Below are 22,653 nucleotides of genomic sequence, written 5' to 3' on the forward strand. Positions count from 1 at the left end.
ATCAATATTAAGTGGTTTTTTACCCCAAAAATGTCAAACCTAGAGCTATTTAATAATAAAATGATTTTATAAATTGTCTTCTTTTATATTTCTAGTAGTGGTATAATCAGTATTCAATTGTTTGAATGATGTTTGTGGGGTATTTTTTAATTAAGTTTACGCAGTTTACATGGTAAAATCTGTCAATTATCCAAAATTGACATTTTTCACTCCTAAAAAAATCTTAGAGCCATTTCAATAAAATTATTTCATAAATTGTCCTCTTTTTATGGTTCTAATAAGGATATAATCAAAGTGGTTTGGATGATGTTTGTGGGGTGTTTTTTAAAAGTTTGCACAGTTTACATGGTAAAATGTGTCAATTTATTCCTAGAGCTATTTCAATAAAATTATTTCATAATCACCCCAAAAATGTCAAACCTAGAACATTTTAATAAAATGATTTCATAAATTGTCTTCTTTTATAGTTCTAGTAGTGGTATAATCAGTATTCAATTGTTTGAATGATGTTTGTGGGGTATTTTTTAATTAAGTTTACGCAGTTTACATGGTAAAATCTGTCAATTATCCAAAATTGACATTTTTCACTCCTAAAAAAATCTTAGAGCCATTTCAATAAAACTATTTCATAAATTGTCCTCTTTTATAGTTCTAATAATGATATAATCAATATTAAGTGGTTTGGATGATGTTTGTGGGGTGTTTTTTAAAAGTTTGCACAGTTTACATGGTAAAATGTGTCAATTTATACCTAGAACTATTTTAATAAAATGATTTCATAAATTGTCCTCTTTTATAGTTCTAGTAGTGGTATAATCAATATTAAGTTGTTTGGATGATGTATGTGGGGTGTTTTTTTAAAGTTTGCACAGTTTACATGGTAAAATCTGTCAATTTATCCAAAGTTTACATTTTTCACCCTAAAAAATCAAACCTAGAGCTATTTCAATGAAATTATTTCATAAATTGTCCTCTTTTATAGTTCTTGTAGTGGTATAATCAATATTAAGTTGTTTGGATGATGTTTGTGGGTGTTTTTTTAAAGTTTGCATTAAGTTTACGCAGTTTAAATGGTAAAATCTGTAAATTTATCCAAAATTGACATTTTTCACCCTAAAAAGTCAAACTTCAGAGCTATTTCAATAAATTGATTTCAAAAATTCTCTTCTTTTACAGTTCTAGTAGTGATATAATCAATATTAAGTTGTTTGGATGATGTTTGTGGGGTGTTTTTGTTAAGTTAGCATTAAGTTTACGCAGTTTACATGGCAAAATCTGTAAATTTATCCAAAATTGACATTTTTTACCCTAAAAATTCAAACCAGAGCTATTTCAATAAAATTATTTCATAAACTGTCCTCTTTTATAGTTCTAGTAGTGGTATAATCAATATTAAGTTGTTTGGATGATGTTTGTGGGTGTTTTTTTAAAGTTTGCATTAAGTTTACGCAGTTTACATGGTAAAATCTGTAAATTTATCCAAAATTGACATTTTTTACCCTAAAAATTCAAACCTAGAGCTATTTCAATAAAATTATTTCATAAATTGTCCTCTTTTATAGTTCTAGTAGTGGTATACTCAATATTAAGTGGTTTGGATGATGTTTGTGGGGTGTTTTTTTAAAGTTTGCACAGTTTACATGGCAAAATCTGTAAATTTATCCAAAATTGACATCTTTTACCCTAAAAATTCAAACCTAGAGCTATTTCAATGAAATTATTTCATAAATTGTCCTCTTTTATAGTTCTTGTAGTGGTATAATCAATATCAAGTTGTTTGGATGATGTTTGTGGGTGTTTTTTTAAAGTTTGCATTAAGTTTATGCAGTTTAAATGGTAAAATCTGTAAATTTATCCAAAATTGACATTTTTCACCCTAAAAAGTCAAACTTAGAGCTATTTCAATAAATTGATTTCAAAAATTCTCTTCTTTTGCAGTTCTAGTAGTGATATAATCAATATTAAGTTGTTTGAATGATGTTTGTGGGGTGTTTTTGTTAAGTTAGCATTAAGTTTACGCAGTTTACATGGCAAAATCTGTAAATTTATCCAAAATTGACATTTTTTACCCTAAAAATTCAAACCAGAGCTATTTCAATAAAATTATTTCATAAACTGTCCTCTTTTATAGTTCTAGTAGTGGTATAATCAATATTAAGTTGTTTGGATGATGTTTGTGGGTGTTTTTTTAAAGTTTGCATTAAGTTTACGCAGTTTACATGGTAAAATCTGTAAATTTATCCAAAATTGACATTTTTTACCCTAAAAATTCAAACCTAGAGCTATTTCAATAAAATTATTTCATAAATTGTCCTCTTTTATAGTTCTAGTAGTGGTATACTCAATATTAAGTGGTTTGGATGATGTTTGTGGGGTGTTTTTTTAAAGTTTGCACAGTTTACATGGCAAAATCTGTAAATTTATCCAAAATTGACATCTTTTACCCTAAAAATTCAAACCTAGAGCTATTTCAATGAAATTATTTCATAAATTGTCCTCTTTTATAGTTCTTGTAGTGGTATAATCAATATCAAGTTGTTTGGATGATGTTTGTGGGTGTTTTTTTAAAGTTTGCATTAAGTTTATGCAGTTTAAATGGTAAAATCTGTAAATTTATCCAAAATTGACATTTTTCACCCTAAAAAGTCAAACTTAGAGCTATTTCAATAAATTGATTTCAAAAATTCTCTTCTTTTGCAGTTCTAGTAGTGATATAATCAATATTAAGTTGTTTGAATGATGTTTGTGGGGTGTTTTTGTTAAGTTAGCATTAAGTTTACGCAGTTTACATGGCAAAATCTGTAAATTTATCCAAAATTGACATTTTTTACCCTAAAAATTCAAACCAGAGCTATTTCAATAAAATTATTTCATAAACTGTCCTCTTTTATAGTTCTAGTAGTGGTATAATCAATATTAAGTTGTTTGGATGATGTTTGTGGGTGTTTTTTTAAAGTTTGCATTAAGTTTACGCAGTTTACATGGTAAAATCTGTAAATTTATCCAAAATTGACATTTTTTACCCTAAAAATTCAAACCTAGAGCTATTTCAATAAAATTATTTCATAAATTGTCCTCTTTTATAGTTCTAGTAGTGGTATACTCAATATTAAGTGGTTTGGATGATGTTTGTGGGGTGTTTTTTTAAAGTTTGCACAGTTTACATGGCAAAATCTGTAAATTTATCCAAAATTGACATCTTTTACCCTAAAAATTCAAACCTAGAGCTATTTCAATGAAATTATTTCATAAATTGTCCTCTTTTATAGTTCTTGTAGTGGTATAATCAATATTAAGTTGTTTGGATGATGTTTGTGGGTGTTTTTTTAAAGTTTGCATTAAGTTTACGCAGTTTAAATGGTAAAATCTGTAAATTTATCCAAAATTGACATTTTTCACCCTAAAAAGTCAAACTTCAAAGCTATTTCAATAAATTGATTTCAAAAATTCTCTTCTTTTACAGTTCTAGTAGTGATATAATCAATATTAAGTTGTTTGAATGATGTTTGTGGGGTGTTTTTGTTAAGTTAGCATTAAGTTTACACAGTTTACATGGCAAAATCTGTAAATTTATCCAAAATTGACATTTTTTACCCTAAAAATTCAAACCAGAGCTATTTCAATAAAATTATTTCATAAATTGTCCTCTTTTATAGTTCTAGTAGTGGTATAATCAATATTAAGTTGTTTGGATGATGTTTGTGGGTTTTTTTTTAAAGTTTGCATTAAGTTTACGCAGTTTACATGGTAAAATCTGTAAATTTATCCAAAATTGACATTTTTTACCCTAAAAATTCAAACCTAGAGCTATTTCAATAAAATTATTTCATAAATTGTCCTCTTTTATAGTTCTAGTAGTGGTATACTCAATATTAAGTGGTTTGGATGATGTTTGTGGGGTGTTTTTTTAAAGTTTGCACAGTTTACATGGCAAAATCTGTAAATTTATCCAAAATTGACATCTTTTACCCTAAAAATTCAAACCTAGAGCTATTTCAATGAAATTATTTCATAAATTGTCCTCTTTTATAGTTCTTGTAGTGGTATAATCAATATTAAGTTGTTTGGATGATGTTTGTGGGTGTTTTTTTAAAGTTTGCATTAAGTTTACGCAGTTTAAATAGTAAAATCTGTAAATTTATCCAAAATTGACATTTTAAAACACAAACTAGGTTGTAAAAAGTGAAGGAAGTCATTATATTTTAATATTGTTTGGTAATAAAGATGCCTATCATAGTCAAATGGCAATAACTGATTAGCCGAGACCAATGACATTTAAAACAACTCCTACTTAAAATTCCCTACTTATACAGTACAGCAGCTTTTTGATTGGCTGCAAGTTTAGTTTTCTGTTCGTTCATCAGAAATGGTATAAATAATTATTAATCAATAAGATTACTGGATTTCTTTAGTATTTCTGACACATTTCAAATCTTAATTGAATTATTAATGTAATGGAAATTTGTCATAGGCCTATTATAGCAACATATCATTTCTGGAAGAGTATTACGGTCTGAATAGATCGATGTTAAAACACACGTCCTCATTTATCAAATTATTCATTCACTGCACATTTATTCTGTTAAGAAGAACTGGGACCCTCAATAGAAGCCAAAGCATGTCTCATGATGGCCCCTACAATACATATCAAACATAAAAAGATATGGAATATTTTTATTTTTACAACGGCACACGTTCATCATAAACGATGCGTTCTTAAAAGTATAAATTTAAACAGCAAACGGATACAAATCAATAGGGTAATTAGGAACAAAAGAATAACACATTTTCAAAACCCATCGACTCGATCTCTTGTATACAGTGAATCTAACAAAATCACACTGATCATATCCAACATTAAGTATTAATAATTATTATTGATTAGGTAGATATTAAAAGATGCGTTATAACAAATTATGAATATACAGATCATATCCAACAATGTGACATAGATTATTAATAATAATTATTGATGAGGTAGATATTTAAAGATGCGTGCTCAGTTATCAAATTATGACTACACTGATTATATCCAACAATGTGATATAAGATATTAATAATAATTATTGATGAGGTAGATATTGAAAGATGCGTGCTCAGTTATCAAATTATGACTACACTGATCATATCCCACAATGTGATATAGATTATTATTAATAATTATTGATGATGTAGATATTGAAAGATGCGTACTCAGTTATCAAATTCTGACTACACTGATCATATCCAACAATGTGATATAAGATATTAATAATAATTATTGATGAGGTAGATATTCAAAGATGCGTGCTCAGTTATCAAATTATGACTACACTGATCATATCCCACAATGTGATATAGATTATTATTAATAATTATTGATGATGTAGATATTTAAAGATGCGTGCTCAGTTATCAAATTATGACTACACTGATCATTTCCAACAATGTGATATAAGATCTTAATAATAATTATTGATGAGGTAGATATTTAAAGATGCGTGCTCAGTTATCAAATTATGACTACACTGATCATATCCAACAATGTGATTTAGATTATTAACATTAATTATTGATGAGGTAGATATTAAAAGATGCGTGCTCAGTTATCAAATTATGACTACACTGATCATATCAAACAATGTGCTATAGATTATTAATAATAATTATTGATGAGGTAAACATTTAAAGATGCGTGCTCAGTTATCAAATTATGACTACACTGATCATATCCAACAATGTGATATAAGATATTAATAATAATTATTGATGAGGTAGATATTAAAAGATGCGTGCTCAGTTATCAAATTCTGACTACAATGATCATATCGAACAATGTGATATATGATATTATTAATAATTATTGATTAGGTGGATATTTAAAGATGCGTGCTCAGTTATCAAATTATGACTACACTGCCACAATGTGATATAGATTATTATTAATAATTATTGATGATGTAGATATTTAAAGATGCGTGCTCAGTTATCAAATTATGACTACACTGATCATATCCAACAATGTGATATAAGATCTTAATAATAATTATTGATGAGGTAGATATTAAAAGATGCGTGCTCAGTAATCAAATTATGACTACACTGATTATATCCAACAATGTGATATAGATTATTAATAATAATTATTGATGAGGTAGATATTTAAAGATGCGTGCTCAGTTATCAAATTATGACTACACTGATCATATCCAACAATGTGATTTAGATTATTAACATTAATTATTGATGAGGTAGATATTAAAAGATGCGTGCTCAGTTATCAATTAATTATGACTACACTGATCATATCAAACAATGTGCTATAGATTATTAATAATAATTATTGATGAGGTAAACATTTAAAGATGCGTGCTCAGTTATCAAATTATGACTACACTGATCATATCCAACAATGTGATATAAGATATTAATAATAATTATTGATGAGGTAGATATTAAAAGATGCGTGCTCAGTTATCAAATTCTGACTACAATGATCATATCGAACAATGTGATATATGATATTATTAATAATTATTGATTAGGTGGATATTTAAAGATGCGTGCTCAGTTATCAAATTATGACTACACTGATCATATCCAAAAATGTGATATAGATTATTATTAATAATTATTGATGCTGTAGATATTTAAAGATGCGTGCTCAGTTATCAAATTATGACTACACTGATCATATCAAACAATGTGCTATAGATTATTAATAATAATTATTGATGAGGTAGATATTAAAAGATGCGTGCTCAGTTATCAAAATATGACTACACTGATTATATCCAACAATGTGATATAGATTATTAATAATAATGATTGATGCTGTAGATATTTAAAGATGCGTGCTCAGTTATCAAATTCTGACTACACTGATCATATCCAACAATGTGATATAAGATATTAATAATAATTATTGATGAGGTAGATATTAAAAGATGCGTGCTCAGTTATCAAATTATGACTACACTGATCATATCCCACAATGTGATATAGATTATTATTAATAATTATTGATGATGTAGATATTTAAAGATGCGTGCTCAGTTATCAAATTATGACTACACTGATCATATCAAACAATGAGATATAAGATATTAATAATAATTATTGATGAGGTAGATATTAAAAGATGCGTGCTCAGTAATCAAATTATGACTACACTGATTATATCCAACAATGTGATATAGATTATTAATAATAATTATTGATGAGGTAGATATTTAAAGATGCGTGCTCAGTTATCAAATTATGACTACACTGATCATATCCAACAATGTGATTTAGATTATTAACATTAATTATTGAAGAGGTAGATATTAAAAGATGCGTGCTCAGTTATCAAATTATGACTACACTGATCATATCAAACAATGTGCTATAGATTATTAATAATAATTATTGATGAGGTAAACATTTAAAGATGCGTGCTCAGTTATCAAATTATGACTACACTGATCATATCCAACAATGTGATATAAGATATTAATAATAATTATTGATGAGGTAGATATTAAAAGATGCGTGCTCAGTTATCAAATTCTGACTACACTGATCATATCGAACAATGTGATATATGATATTATTAATAATTATTGATTAGGTGGATATTTAAAGATGCGTTCTCAGTTATCAAATTATGACTACACTGATCATATCCAAAAATGTGATATGGATTATTATTAATAATTATTGATGATGTAGATATTTAAAGATGCGTGCTCAGTTATCAAATTATGACTACACTGATCATATCAAACAATGTGCTATAGATTATTAATAATAATTATTGATGAGGTAGATATTAAAAGATGCGTGCTCAGTTATCAAATTATGACTACACTGATTATATCCAACAATGTGATATAGATTATTAATAATAATTATTGATGAGGTAAGATATTTAAAGATGCGTGCTCAGTTATCAAATTCTGACTACACTGATCATATCCAACAATGTGATATAAGATATTAATAATAATTATTGATAAGGTAGATATTAAAAGATGCGTGCTCAGTTATCAAATTATGACTACATTGATCATATCCCAAAATGTGATATAGATTATTATTAATAATTATTGATGAGGTAAACATTTAAAGATGCGTGCTCAGTTATCAAATTATGACTACACTGATCATATCCAACAATGTGATATAAGATATTAATAATAATTATTGATGAGGTAGATATTAAAAGATGCGTGCTCAGTTATCAAATTCTGACTACACTGATCATATCGAACAATGTGATATATGATATTATTAATAATTTTTGATTAGGTGGATATTTAAAGATGCGTGCTCAGTTATCAAATTATGACTACACTGATCATATCCAAAAATGTGATATGGATTATTATTAATAATTATTGATGATGTAGATATTTAAAGATGCGTGCTCAGTTATCAAATTATGACTACACTGATCATATCAAACAATGTGCTATAGATTATTAATAATAATTATTGATGAGGTAGATATTAAAAGATGCGTGCTCAGTTATCAAATTATGACTACACTGATTATATCCAACAATGTGATATAGATTATTAATAATAATTATTGATGAGGTAAGATATTTAAAGATGCGTGCTCAGTTATCAAATTCTGACTACACTGATCATATCCAACAATGTGATATAAGATATTAATAATAATTATTGATAAGGTAGATATTAAAAGATGCGTGCTCAGTTATCAAATTATGACTACACTGATCATATCCCAAAATGTGATATAGATTATTATTAATAATTATTGATGATGTAGATATTTAAAGATGCGTGCTCAGTTATCAAATTATGACTACACTGATCATATCCAACAATGTGATATAAGATATTAATAATAATTATTGATGAGGTAGATATTAAAAGATGCGTGCTCAGTAATCAAATTATGACTACACTGATCATATCCAACAATGTGATTTAGATTATTAACATTAATTATTGATGAGGTAGATATTAAAAGATGCGTGCTCAGTTATCAAATTATGACTACACTGATCATATCCAACAATGTGATATAAGATATTAATATTAATTATTGATGAGGTAGATATTAAAAGATGCGTGCTCAGTTATCAAATTCTGACTACACTGATCATATCGCACAATGTGATATATTAGTAATAATTATTGATGAGGTAGATATTAAAAGATGCGTGCTCAGTTATCAAATTTTGACTACACTGATTATATCGAACAATGTGATATAGATTATTAATAATAATTATTGATGAGGTAGATATTAAAAGATGCGTGCTCAGTTATCAAATTCTGACTACACTGATCATATCGCACAATGTGATATAGATTATTAGTAATAATTATTGATGAGGTAGATATTAAAAGATGCGTGCTCAGTTATCAAATTTTGACTACACTGATTATATCGAACAATGTGATATAGATTATTAATAATAATTATTGATGAGGTAGATATTAAAAGATGCGTGCTCAGTTATCAAATTCTGACTACACTGATCATATCGAACAATGTGATATAGATTATTAAAAATAATTATTGATGAGGTAGATATTAAAAGATGCGTGCTCAGTTATCAAATTATGACTACACTGATCATATCCAACAATCTGATATATGATATCAATGCTAATTATTGATGAGGTAGATATTAAAAGATGCGTGCTCAGTTATCAAATTGTAACTACACTGATCATAATACTATACATAGTCCTTTATGCATTAGACATTGATTTAGTAGTACTACATATCATTTGTTATATTAAGAATGTTGTTTTAGTGTTATTAAAATACTTATCGAATTTTTTTGAAAATAAAAATATTAGTATTGGTACCTATAAATTTATATATTATAATAACATGCTAGATGTTATAATAATGTGATCTTTATTACAACTAAGAAACAGTTATGTACGAGGATGATACACACTGATAGTTCTCAGTTATCAAAAAACGACTACACAATATAGCTCCATTTGATACTGAATGTGTCGACACGAACAAACGAACAGATATGGAACGCCAAGAGTGCATCATTAAAACTGCATTCGACTCGATTAGCACACGAAATATCATAAACATGGCAAACCAGGCCCTTTTTCAGCGGCAGGTAAGGTTTGACCATGGAGGTATATGGTTTGACCAGCTCCATGGTTTGGTAAAAATATTTTATACCTCCATGGTTTGACCGTATACAATGCATGTGTGAAATGTAAAGCTTTCTTATGGCCCTCCCCATGCAGGATTAGGCCAAGTTGAGCCGCCGACAAGTTGAGGCGCCGCCAAAAACGTTATTTTCTATGAAACGCCAAATGCTTACTTTCGCCGGTGCTCGTTTCTATTTAATAGAAGTTCTATTTATATTAATTATTAGATATAACGATGTATATTCCAAAGTTTATATATCACGGTTTTCAGTATATATTATTAAATATTATAATTAAAGAGAAATAATTATGAATATCTGACTTGTAGATTCCAAAATATAAGGCCTAAAACATGACCGAAAATGATCGTTTTTAGCCAAAAATGACGTAAACATGTTGCCCCCTCAGGCGGCAGTTGAAGTAAAATAATTGCATAAAATCACCGTTTTTTAGTAAAATATTTTGTGTATTAACATTGTAAAATTCAATAAAATATGATATTAAAAGATAGTAAATAAAAAATAATAATTATTTAACCTCATTCGAAGAATATCAATACTCTATTAGTCCTGAGAGACAACGTGATTTTACGTGGTAGGCATACACGCGAGAAAAATATTATGGAGTGCACTGCATTTTTACCTTGAAAGATTAAAAACAATTAAATTATTAAATATGACTACAGTACTTTCCTTTGCTGTTTCAAACCAACAAAATTGTAGTATGTAATTATTATTTATTTTCATGACACAATAAACCTAAAGACCATGAACTTATGTAGGGCCTACTAGGACACCACTCTATCACTACGCGAAATGTCGTAAAAGACGCACTGGCCGTTTCATAGAAATTACCGGCGGCTCAATTTGTCGGCGGCCCAACCGGTCATATCCCCCCATGCACATGTTACGCTGCTTGGTAGGCCTATAGTGTTCGTTATAAGAAGACGAGATGTAATTATACGTCCATGGTTTAACCATGTATTGTATAATATTTATTTCTTTTTAATTTATTTTTAATATGTCGAATGCAGTTTTAATGATGCACTCTTGGCGTTCCATATCTTTTCGTTTGTTCGTGTCGACACAATCAGTATCAAATGGCGATATTTCTGTATTTTTTCAATCAATTGCTTGCTTGCGAGTATTATATAATAAGGTATAGTTTAAAGATCTTTGGCTATGTTCGGCTTCGGGATGTTATACCACACTTAGGCCTAGGCTAGGCTATAGGGGTCGTCGGTTTCGTGTTATGGGTCGTTCAATTCGAGTTCGTTCAATTCGAGGTCGCCCGGGTCGTTGGGGTCGTCCAATTCGAGGTCGTCGCTTTCTACACACCCTGTCAAAGGCCTCTATCAAAAAGTGGTCAGGTTGAAACCTTACCAACCGTACTGGTTGCTAGAGCCCTGCTCAATAGTTGTATTGGACAGGTCGGTTTTGAGGAGATCTGTAGCTCTTCAGACTCCTCGCTGTTTCTGTATGAGCACTGGATGCGATTAGATCTTTTGCAAACAGTTTGAATAGCTCATAATACGCCTAAAATATACATCTACAGCAATCAATATACAGCATACCTGTCTCCAGTAGTACGTTGTTCTCACGGACACAACATCAACACCTTCACCAAATGTGTCTCCACGTGCTATAATTTTGTCTGCCACAAATGTACGTTGTCCTTCTTCTCTATCGGGTATATTACTGTTTTGGAAGATAAACAACAAATCAATTGAGTACCATACTATAACATTGGTATACAAGTGATATGCCATATGGATAATGATAAAGAATATCGAACCAGCATGAGAGAAGCATAGGTTTGAGATATGTCCATTCCATGTTGCTTCTATCCTTATACTTTATATATAACGATAAATACTTTACTCTCATACTTCGGATAAGACATAAAGCTGTTCATGATTCCACATATGCACGATAACAAATTTGTTACACTATTTGGAAATTAGCTGATTGCCATTCTAATACTGAAGAGATCACCATCTAACCTTACTCTAATGTAAAAACTCATTTGACTTGAAATTGTCATAAAATTGTGTTTATGTGAAAATTTAACATTGTTTTTACCAGGAGGATTACCTGATTGTATCATTGTAAACATCTTTAAATTCTGGAGCTCTTTCTAAAGTTGTAATGTGAACATATATTGAATAGTCATTAGTAACCACTTGTGTCAGAGGTAGCAACGGATGAGTCAGTGTGCGACCTGAAAATAAAAAATGAGTTTATCATATATCATATAACACATTTTTTTTTTATTCAATTTTTTTTAAACCACTTTAGCTTCAAGGGGCGCCTCAGATAAAAAATACAGTACAAATATAGTTAAACAATAAAGAACAGTACATCAATCAAATCTTCCAGAATTAACAAGAAATTGTACATAATAAAACAATGGAGTATTTTCAAGAGTCAAAAGAAGATCAGATCCAAAAATAAAATTTTCACTTAAACAATTTAAATTATAGGCCTACTGTTAAAGAATAATCCTCGACTAAGATATCCTCGATAATTAAGTTAGCGATTACATCTCTTTGTAGATTATAATTTAGGGCAATAACATACGAAATGAAGCGGATTCTCAACATTAAAGTCACAAGTAAAATTTGGATTGTCTCATAGTCCATGGAAAAATAAATGCAAATTGAAACAAGTCGGATTCAGTGTGAATTTGGTATTATAATCATACTTCAAACTGTTAATTATTCAGGGACACAAATAATTTGATGATAACAGAGAGAAAAAATTTAAGGATTTCATAAATTGATTTGATTAATCTGTCATAGGAATCAAGTTTTTCAGAGACTGTATCATTGAATTATACATTTGATAAATGAAGAAACTTAAAGATCAATACATTTAATAGTCCAGAAATAAAGATGCTTATTAACAAAAAAACAAAATAGTTAAGCATACCTTGAACTGATTCTGCACAAACAAGAAAAAAAAAGATAAATATTATATACGTATTATAATTATAAATTGTTTATCTATATTGTAAATAACAACAATAATAATTCTTGTGAGGCAAACAAAATATATATATATATATAAATCCAAAGGCAAATTACTGAAAAAAATGACAATGCTGTGGGTATCAGTGGCTGGATCTCAATGGAGATACAAAAATAAAAAGCGAAAAGCTAAATCAAAACGATAAAGTAAACAGCCAGAAAAGTTAGCAGAGCTTTCGGGCAACACTAGCCCTTCATCAGTGCAAGTGAAGGAATTTGGATAACGTCATATATATATATATATATATAAACATTTACAAGCATTAGAGGAAATTCTAAAACACCTGGTTATAAACTGAATGTTATATTTGGAAATTTGGATACAGTAGAACCTCTCATTTGGACACTTTCCCGTGATGGAGCTGTTGGTGGTTTAAATGCTTGGATACCAATCCCAAGGTCCTGGGTCCAAATCCTGTAAGATGGCAGGGTTTTTTTCTAATGACAGAACAACTCTACTCTTGTAATAAGACTTTGTTTGTGTAGAGCATCTTGTGTATATGTTTTCTTTGTGAATTATTTAAGAGGAGGTCGCCTTATTAGCCACTAGCCTTAACAGTTATGTGGCTATCTGGCCTTTCCAGGAGGCTTTTCTCTAAACTGCCATTACAAATAGAAATAAACAATGTATGAAAAAAGATATGTCATAAATGTAATAAAAATAACCTACCTTTTTTGTCAAACATAAATGCGTATGAATATTCTCCTTGCTTGAAATAGGTGAGATCTTCAAATATTTCTGCTAATGGGATATCAGTACCAACTACACCTCTAAATTCCCCATTAATTCTGACAGGTTTTAACACTGAGCTCAATAAACCTGTAGAAGTAGAAATAGGAAATAATAGTAATTATTGGTATTCTGGCAAAATAACTGAACAGAAAAGACAATTAGAAGCAAAACAAAATACAGCTGCCCATATTGACTTTAAGAAGTTGTTGGGAATGGAAGATTTAGTGACTGGAGATAAGGAAGTATGTAATATACTCATCCAACAGAGAGCACAAACTCGCCAATTACAAGATGGATACAAATGTTATAGTTTATCATGCTTATAAACTAAGTCTCATTTGAGGCTTAGGGAGTGGATTTGAAAGAGTCATGAGTTACAACCCTGGCACTAGGTTAAGATTGAACCCTGGAAGGGATTGGAAGGCAAGCATGTTAACCACCAAGCTACAGCTCCGCTACTTTTTAAACCGTTTAAACCTTATACAGTCTTTTAAAAAATAGAAAGACTTTATAAAAGCGTGGTCAAACCAGAGGCTGCAATTACAACTATCAAACTTTATCAAAAAACCTTGCGTATCAACATTTTTACGAAAACAATAGATACCAGGTGCTTCCGTCCAAGCGTGTAGATTATGTTTTTTGGGTGGAAAGGGATCTGACATTTGTTAAATAAGAACAAACTTTTTTTTTAGAATCTTACCTGCACCAAATGCATCCGCATACGGAACTGTTATTAAAATATCATTATGGGTTCCTGCACCAGAAATGAAATTGTAGTAAGATGCCATTGACGCTCTAAGGTTATCAGGATTGCTAACGTAAGTATATTCACCAGGCTAGAAAGAGGAAAAACATGGAAATAAAATCGTAGTAAATAGCATAACTCTCTATAATGGTACACTTGATAGTGAACAAGAAAAGTTTAAAAAGATCCAGAAATAAAATTTATGGTAATAGTCAAAGATTCTCTAAGATACATGTACTCAGGCTCTAAAATACAAAACAAAATGGAACTAGAAATGAAAAGATATGTTAGCCTTCACACGTCAACAGCAATAGGAGGTTGAACGTTTTATCTCAAATTTGTATGGCACCAAGATGAACATAAAGACAACTTACATGAATTTCACCAACTGAAGTGTCCGGTGTTAAGTTGTATTTCTGATAATTCTGAAGAGCAATGTCTGATAAGATACCAGTACTTTCTGCAAACAAAAAAAGCATTTGAAAAGTAGATAAATAGAGGGTTTACCTCTGTACGCAATTTAAAAAAAAATTAATTTTTCGGAATTTATTTGGCATATAAAAAAACACCACAACAATCCCAGAGGGCAAACATGTGATTTACAATACACAACAATGAAAATTAATAAAAGATGATTATAGAAAGGTAAAAATTTTATAAAAATATACTGAGTTTATTATAATTATCATTATTCGTTAAGATTACCAATTATTTAATTATATACAAGTATGCTACGCTATTCTACATCTTTTGTATTCCCAGTACTCCCAGATAAACCATCTAATCTGCTATATCATTGTAGACATTCCAATGTGGCCTTATATTAATCCGCCTCAGTTTCTAGTTAAACTAAAGGCCCATACAGTTTAAAATCAATTGGTCTATTGTTTTTTTTAATCAGTAACTTAAAGCATTTGCCAAGTATATACTTGCTGTGTATGTTTCTTTCTATGTATCGTTTTTGGTCCACAATTTTCAAGTTATTATCTGATGCCGTGATATATATATTCTGTATAATATTGGTAATGCCAATAAACCCATTTACTTAATTTATTCAAATTTTGGTACTGTTTAGTTAAAACACGGGTTGCTGTAAAAAGAAGGAAGGCTGCAGGCTAGGCCTCCTCACTCAAATCAGCCTCTTCTCTAGCCATTGGTCTCTTGAATTTGAATTTGTTGTTGTTTTTTGGCAGTTAGTGAGGATGGATCTGATTGGTTGAGAAATAAATTAATTCCTTGTTTACCATTCAAAATATCTTCCTGAATGCTACCAATGTTCTTAGAATTCACACTACCATTCAGAGTAGCTTAACTGAATGCTAACTGACTTTTATAAGCATTCCGATTATTAATTGGTTTAAACTATGAATGCCTAAAATCTTGAAATGACCACTAAATTAGCATTCAAATGCTTATCGAATGCTTATCGAAGGCTATTTAAGCATTCGGCTTTGCTAAGGGACCCTGTCTTGTTGTGTATGTCAATTATAAATTGTATACTTACCATCAATACCAATTCCAAATCCAAAAGTCAAGATAGTCACTTTGAACAGAAGTGCTTGATTTCTCTGCAATAATGTTTCCATTACTGCATCTTTACTATCAGTTGGTATTCCATCGGTCAAGAATAATATTAACTGGCCTAAAATAAAGTATTTAAAATTGTTCCTAAAGCTCTGTCTAAACAAAAATGTGATGTGCCCTTAAATTGACATGATGATGTCATATCACTCCCATATTTTGGGTATATCACTACCATATTTGGGCACATAACACTTTTTTTTGTTAAACTAGTTTGATAGTGCAGACAGCAGAAATATATTGCTATGGTTGAGAAAATGAAAACTATAAATCTTCTATCAAACTTCATACAGATGAGCAAAAATATAACAAATTTAAATGTAATATTGTTTATTGTTACTGGGGAATTGGAATACAGTAGTATGCACCTGTAATAATTGTCCGCTTGATGTATACTTTGAGAATAATGTAAAAACGATTCTACTGCAGTTACTGCAGTAAATTCCATTTTGTTTGCGACTGCTTCATAAACTTTCACATTGAATCAAACTAAAATCAGCGAGTAAATAAATGTAGTTACTGCAGTAACTGCACATTCTTATCTTTTCAAACTTTAATTTGTGCTGTTAATACAAAATATCATTTAAAAAATACATTTGAAAAAAGTAATCATTCATTGACAACTTACTTCGAAATTGGTTTTCAGGAATAGAGCTCTCCAGAAGATCAAATGCCAAATTGATAGCATTTACATAGTATGTATCACCTGTAGTAAAAACAGATTTTTATTTACATATACAGGTACCTCCATGTCCATACTTTGAATAGAATAGAAGACAAGACAACATTTTCCACCAGTATGGCGTGCGAGTTTTGACTTTTGACTTCACTGGAATCGTGAGAGTTTTGACTAATATAGTCGAAAAGTTTTAAAATCACAATAAAATTGTTTTCATACTGAGAATGTACCTACTTTGTTTGTGTACATACCAGAAGGTGAAATGTTATTAATTTCAGCTTCGAGACCTAAGCCATTAAATGCTGAAGCCTCTGCTAATCTTTCTGAGTGACAACCACTATCTGGTGTTGAAGCTTCAGTAGAAAAAGACACAAGTCCAACCTAAATTAACAAAAACAAACTTTAATATTTCCCAGAGAGAAGGTATTATTACGGTCGTTAGTACTACTACTACTATGGTTTTTTTAAACAGAGAGCATTATTTTCTATGATGAAAATTAAATACACAAACATACACGGTCACTTGGATTCAGGGTCTTTAAAACCGTTATTGCTGCTTCTTGAGCAATGTCCATCAAAGTCCGACCATTGTGCTCAGTTGACATGGATCCACTTCTATCAATTACCAGAACTACGTCTTTTGGCATTGGTGTTGCTGCTTCTATAAACCATGGCCTAATAGGAGATTAAGTTTAGTTATTGTTTTATAACTATCACTCAGCCAGCACAATTCAATGGGATACTCCTTCAAATAAAAACAAATTAGGCTAGAAGTATCATATTATTACTTATCCTAATTCCACTAAATTGAAATCATGTGACTCGAAAAGTGTTTGCAGAGGTCAGAAATCAGTTTCGCGTGGATATATTCGCCTACTGAACAAAAGGCTTTAAGACGATTAAAAACTAACCTATACCGTGCGTCATATTTGACACAGTCTAATGTTTCTGCAGTCGGATACTGATGAAGCCCTCCTACATCATCTCCATAGAACTGCCACAAAACGTTTTGTTGATTGTAAATTGTCTTCATCTCGTTAAATGCGTCTTCAGAAAGCATGTGGGGTTCAGCAGATGCTGTACTGCTGATTCGGGTACAAAGTTTGGAAAAATCAGTCTAAGTTTAAAAAAAAACAAACAAAAAGTTTATTCTCTACAAGAGAACTGCAAAATATTACTGATTCATGCAAGATTTTCTTTCATAACCTAAAGCTCTCTGTCTACACTATCAAAATATAGTTTGACAAAAAAGGGTGATGTGCCCAAATATGGTAGTGATATGACATCATCATGTCCATGGGGCACATTTTTTTTGTCACATAAAGTGTTCACAAATTAATAATACGGGGTTAGGCTTGATGCAAATAAAGAAATGATGCAAACCTTATAAATACATGGGTAAATTATAGTGTAATAAAAGGATAAATAAAATTATCTTACCGGTTGCTTAAATTGATGGTTATCTTCAAAGCCATCGAGCGAAACTTCACAGCACTGTGGCCAGGCACTCATTTCGTTATTAGTACTAATTGAAGTTTTGACAATTTCAACCAACTGTTTTGTCACATCAATTGCATTTTGATACTTGTATTGTAAGGACGTCTTCAACTGGAAAGAAGAGAAACACTCCTATTAGAAAGTTTTAAGAAAATATACAATACACTGCCAACAATACCAATAACAAAATCATCTTGATCATCTTTATCAAACTGGTCTTGCGATATATTTCAAATGCAAGAAAGAAAACAGGTAGGATGCTTAAATGAGATGATGATAGACTAAGATGAAGTTATGAGACTTTAAAAAACTTAAGATAAAAGAAATTGGTGAAATGAAATTTGTGGTTACAAAATGGCCAATAATTCGATGTCAGATTTTAGGATCCTCAATGCGATACTCCTGTTCCGCAACAACTTTTTTATAAAGATATACTAACAATTATATTTAAGACTACTAAAGCATTGATTAGTAACACAATATGCCTAGTCCTACTGTTTTTACAAAAGACATAAGTTCGATGCACTGCGCAAACAATTGTATACTTACTGTATCAGCAAGATCCCCTCCATTCTCTTTTTCTATATTATCATAATCGTATTTGTTTAATATATCCTAAAAAAAGAATAAAATGATTAAAAGTAATTGAGGGAAATGTGTTATCGTGTTGCAATATTTATAAACATTTTTTTTAAAATTTAAATTTCTTTTAAAATGATAAAATACGTCAGAAAGTAGGCTAGTTTAAACAAAATAAAAATTGTACTCCGTATTCTGTGTTAAACCATATTGAAAATATATGTAGTAAAATAGCGCCGCCATCGGTTTATTATGATTATATACGCAACACAATTGAACTACTGTACACTGTAATCAGTGGTCCGTAATTATGTCATCATGGAAAAAACCGAAAAACCCACTAATCGACATGCGAAAAATTCGAAGTTACGCCGTATTGAAAAACATGCACTTAAGTTTGTCGGGCAAAATAATTTGTTAATAGAAATTTGCCAAAGTTTGCTTCAAACTGACAAACCGTTCGTTAAAAACTATACCGTAGTTTGCTGATGTTTGTAAACTCAGCCAAGGAATCAAATCACACTAAATATATAAATTGGTTTACTAGAATGCAATACAAATAAATTAGTAGCTGATGATGATCAATAGGTTTATTATTATTAAAATGGGTTAGTTAGTGCAAACATGTAGGAATCCTCCATGGTGCAACTAATAAGATCGTTAGTCTATTAACTATAACAGAAAATATACATTTTTAAATTGTTTTAATGTATATTGGGAAAACCTTACCTGCATTGTTTGAACTCCAAGTACATCATTTGTCAAAATCGAAAGTTGATTAGACAACATTGTCGCATCGAGGTTTTGGCATTTCGACTGATGTATTGAATTTAAAAATAACAAACTCAAAATAATCTCAACTAACAACATTCTAGGACTGTAAAACTAAAGAAATTATGCAATATATTATTTTACTATATTTAGAATAGACCATCGATATGGAATAAACATATTGACTTCCTGTTGGCATCGGACCCAATTATCTGTAATAGAAATGGTTAGAATTGAATCTAAAAGGGTAAGCGGCCTGTTTAGAATTTAATATAGATATATAGCAATATTCAATACAAAGCATGCCTACCATACCTTATTTGAAACTGTACTGGCTTGTACCGTAGTTCCATTCAAACATAATAATAGAAATGAAACCTTTCTAAATCGAGTTCAAAGGGGGGTTTTCCATGAAAATAAAGGGAGCATTTGCGATACAAACGGGCAAAAATATTACCCTTTGTGAGATAAGCACAAAAGGTATTACAAATAAATCAAATATTATTGAGGAGTGTACCAAAGGACCACTTCTTAAAATAGTGAAAATCGCTCTAGTTCACGATATTCACTCTTCCAACGGTGAAATACTTTTTTTACAACTACAATTTTATCCACTCTTAAGAGTTTGATCACTCTTTACAGTGAAAACATTTTCACAAGAGAGCGAGTGGTATATTTACTCGTATACATGAGAAAGCATGTATGCAAATATATTGTCACATGACATTAACAAATGTAATTGGTTTTGAAAAAATAGTTAAGTAAGGAAGTAGTTTAGTAAGGAAGTAAGAAGTTTAGTAAGGAAGTAAGAAGTTTAGTAAGGAAGAAGTTTAGTAAGGAAGTAAGAAGTTTAGTAAGAAAGTAAGAAGTTTACTAAGGAAGTAAGAAGTTTACTAAGGAAGAAGTTTAGTAAGAAGTTTATTAAGGAAGAAGTTTAGTAAAGGAAGAAGTTTATATTAGTAAGGAAGAAGTTTAGTAAGGAAGAGGTTTAGTAAAGAAGAAGTTGAGTAAGGAAGATGTTTAGTAAGGAAGAAGTTCAGTAAGGAAGTAGTTTAAGGAAGATGTTGAGTAAAGTTGAGTAAGGAAGAAGTTTAAGGAAGAAGTTTAAGGAAGAAGTTTCAGGAAGAAGTTTAGTAATGAAGAAGTAATAAAAAGCGAATAAATAAGAAAGTAAATGTACAATTACGCATTAATGATACACTCCTAACACTGGCTTATTCTCCACTGAAAGCTGTATTTCCACAGTCACCAAGATTCATGACAGAAGCACCAACACTACGAATTTAATCCCTGACACCACAGTTTCATTACCACAACCACCAGTGACCAACAGTGTCATATCCACTATCGCAAAAGAAAATGGGAAAAACAAGATAAAATAAATACAAACTCACATTTTCTTTAATTTAAAACGTCAACGATAAAGTAACAGCCAGAATAGTTAGCAGAGCTTTCGGGCAACACTAGCCCTTCATCAGTGCAAGTGAAGGAATTTGGATAACGTCATAGTATAAAGCTGGCAAGTGCTGCCTGGGTGGACCGGAATAAAAGAAATATTCATATATATATATATATATATATATATATATATATATATATATATATATATATATATATATATATATATATATATATATATATATATATATATATATATATATATATATATATATATATGGACCGGAATAAAAGAAATATTCATATATATATATATATATATATATATATATATATATATATATATATATATATATATATATATATATATATATATATATATATATATATATATATATGTATATATATATATATATATATATATATAAACACAAGAGGCAAAGAACATTAATTCTAAACCGCCCGGTGATATACTGAAATTTAATTAATTAATTTGAAACGATAAAGATGAGGAAATCTGTGAGAATGAGAAAAAGTTCTTTGCCTGCTGTGTTTATATATATAAAAAGTATCTCCTTGGAGATCCCGCCTCGTGAATAAAAATACTGAAAGATGAGGGGGTATCAATTTGATCTCTGTTGCGCGTGCGTACAACTGAGGACTAGTGCTGTTCCTCCGTACCACGCCGAGAATGTTAAAGAGTCGCTATCCAATCGAGTTTGAACAATACCATGAAAGCCCCAGTGGTCTAATGGTTAGGGCAACTGCATATCAAGCAGACGGTCCGAGTTCGAGTCTCGGTTGGGGCGACTTTTTCTCATTCTCACAGATTTCCTTATCTTTATCGTTTCAAATTAATTAATTAAATTTCAGTATATCACCGGGTGGTTTAGAATTAATGTTCTTTGCCTGCTGTGTTTATATATATATATATATATATATATATATATATATACAGTATAGCAAGAACATCAAGTAGGCCTACACATATGTTTTGAAATAAAAATATAAATGTTCTCACTTTTCACTTATGCAGAACCCATGAAGTGTATTAACAATAATAAGTTCGCCATTCAGTTTCTCTATTCACGCCTAACGTATGGGTCTATGAAATTTTGACAGTGATATTATATTTATTTATAAAACACATTGTTGTACTTTATTGTATTCTTTATGGTTTTTACGAGTATTATTCTTTAGCATAACACCCATTGTTCGCAAACCCTGAATTGATTTTCAGTTTTCAAGCATTCGAATACCATTAAACGACTTATAATATAGAGGTAGGCCCAGTCATTGAAATTGCCAATATTTTACTGTATAGTTTCCTGGACGAAACGTGCGGACACACGGCGCCTCAGCCGTGTTCATACGACGCCTCAGACGTGTTCACACGATGCATCAGTCGTCTTCTGACGACGCATCAACCGTGTTCATACGACGACTCAGCCGCAATCACACGACGCTTCAGCTGTGTTCATACGACGCCTCAGCCGCAATTACACGACGCCTCA

The 22,653-nt window shown here is 30.3% G+C and overlaps 1 protein-coding gene across 1 annotated transcript in view; it reads right to left on the bottom strand.

The window, feature by feature from the left end:
• Positions 1-21,142, bottom strand: part of LOC140048656 (VWFA and cache domain-containing protein 1-like) — a 36,346-nt gene extending 15,204 nt beyond the window's left edge. Inside the window, exons 1-15 of the mRNA XM_072093426.1 lie at positions 20,922-21,142; positions 19,700-19,855; positions 18,941-19,006; positions 18,335-18,502; positions 17,806-18,011; positions 17,410-17,569; positions 17,146-17,275; positions 16,844-16,921; positions 16,139-16,276; positions 15,009-15,094; positions 14,590-14,725; positions 13,827-13,976; positions 13,059-13,070; positions 12,222-12,348; positions 11,702-11,825 (exon numbers count right to left, since the gene is read on the bottom strand). Coding sequence (XP_071949527.1) covers positions 11,702-11,825; positions 12,222-12,348; positions 13,059-13,070; positions 13,827-13,976; positions 14,590-14,725; positions 15,009-15,094; positions 16,139-16,276; positions 16,844-16,921; positions 17,146-17,275; positions 17,410-17,569; positions 17,806-18,011; positions 18,335-18,502; positions 18,941-19,006; positions 19,700-19,840 — 1,722 coding nt within the window. The 5' untranslated portion in view covers positions 19,841-19,855; positions 20,922-21,142. The remainder of the gene's footprint in view (positions 1-11,701; positions 11,826-12,221; positions 12,349-13,058; positions 13,071-13,826; positions 13,977-14,589; positions 14,726-15,008; positions 15,095-16,138; positions 16,277-16,843; positions 16,922-17,145; positions 17,276-17,409; positions 17,570-17,805; positions 18,012-18,334; positions 18,503-18,940; positions 19,007-19,699; positions 19,856-20,921) is intronic.
• Positions 21,143-22,653: the final 1,511 nt, after the last annotated feature.

The sequence above is a fragment of the Antedon mediterranea genome, chromosome 5 (genome assembly GCF_964355755.1).
Source record: "Antedon mediterranea chromosome 5, ecAntMedi1.1, whole genome shotgun sequence".
In the NCBI taxonomy this organism is placed as follows: Eukaryota; Metazoa; Echinodermata; class Crinoidea; order Comatulida; family Antedonidae; genus Antedon; species Antedon mediterranea.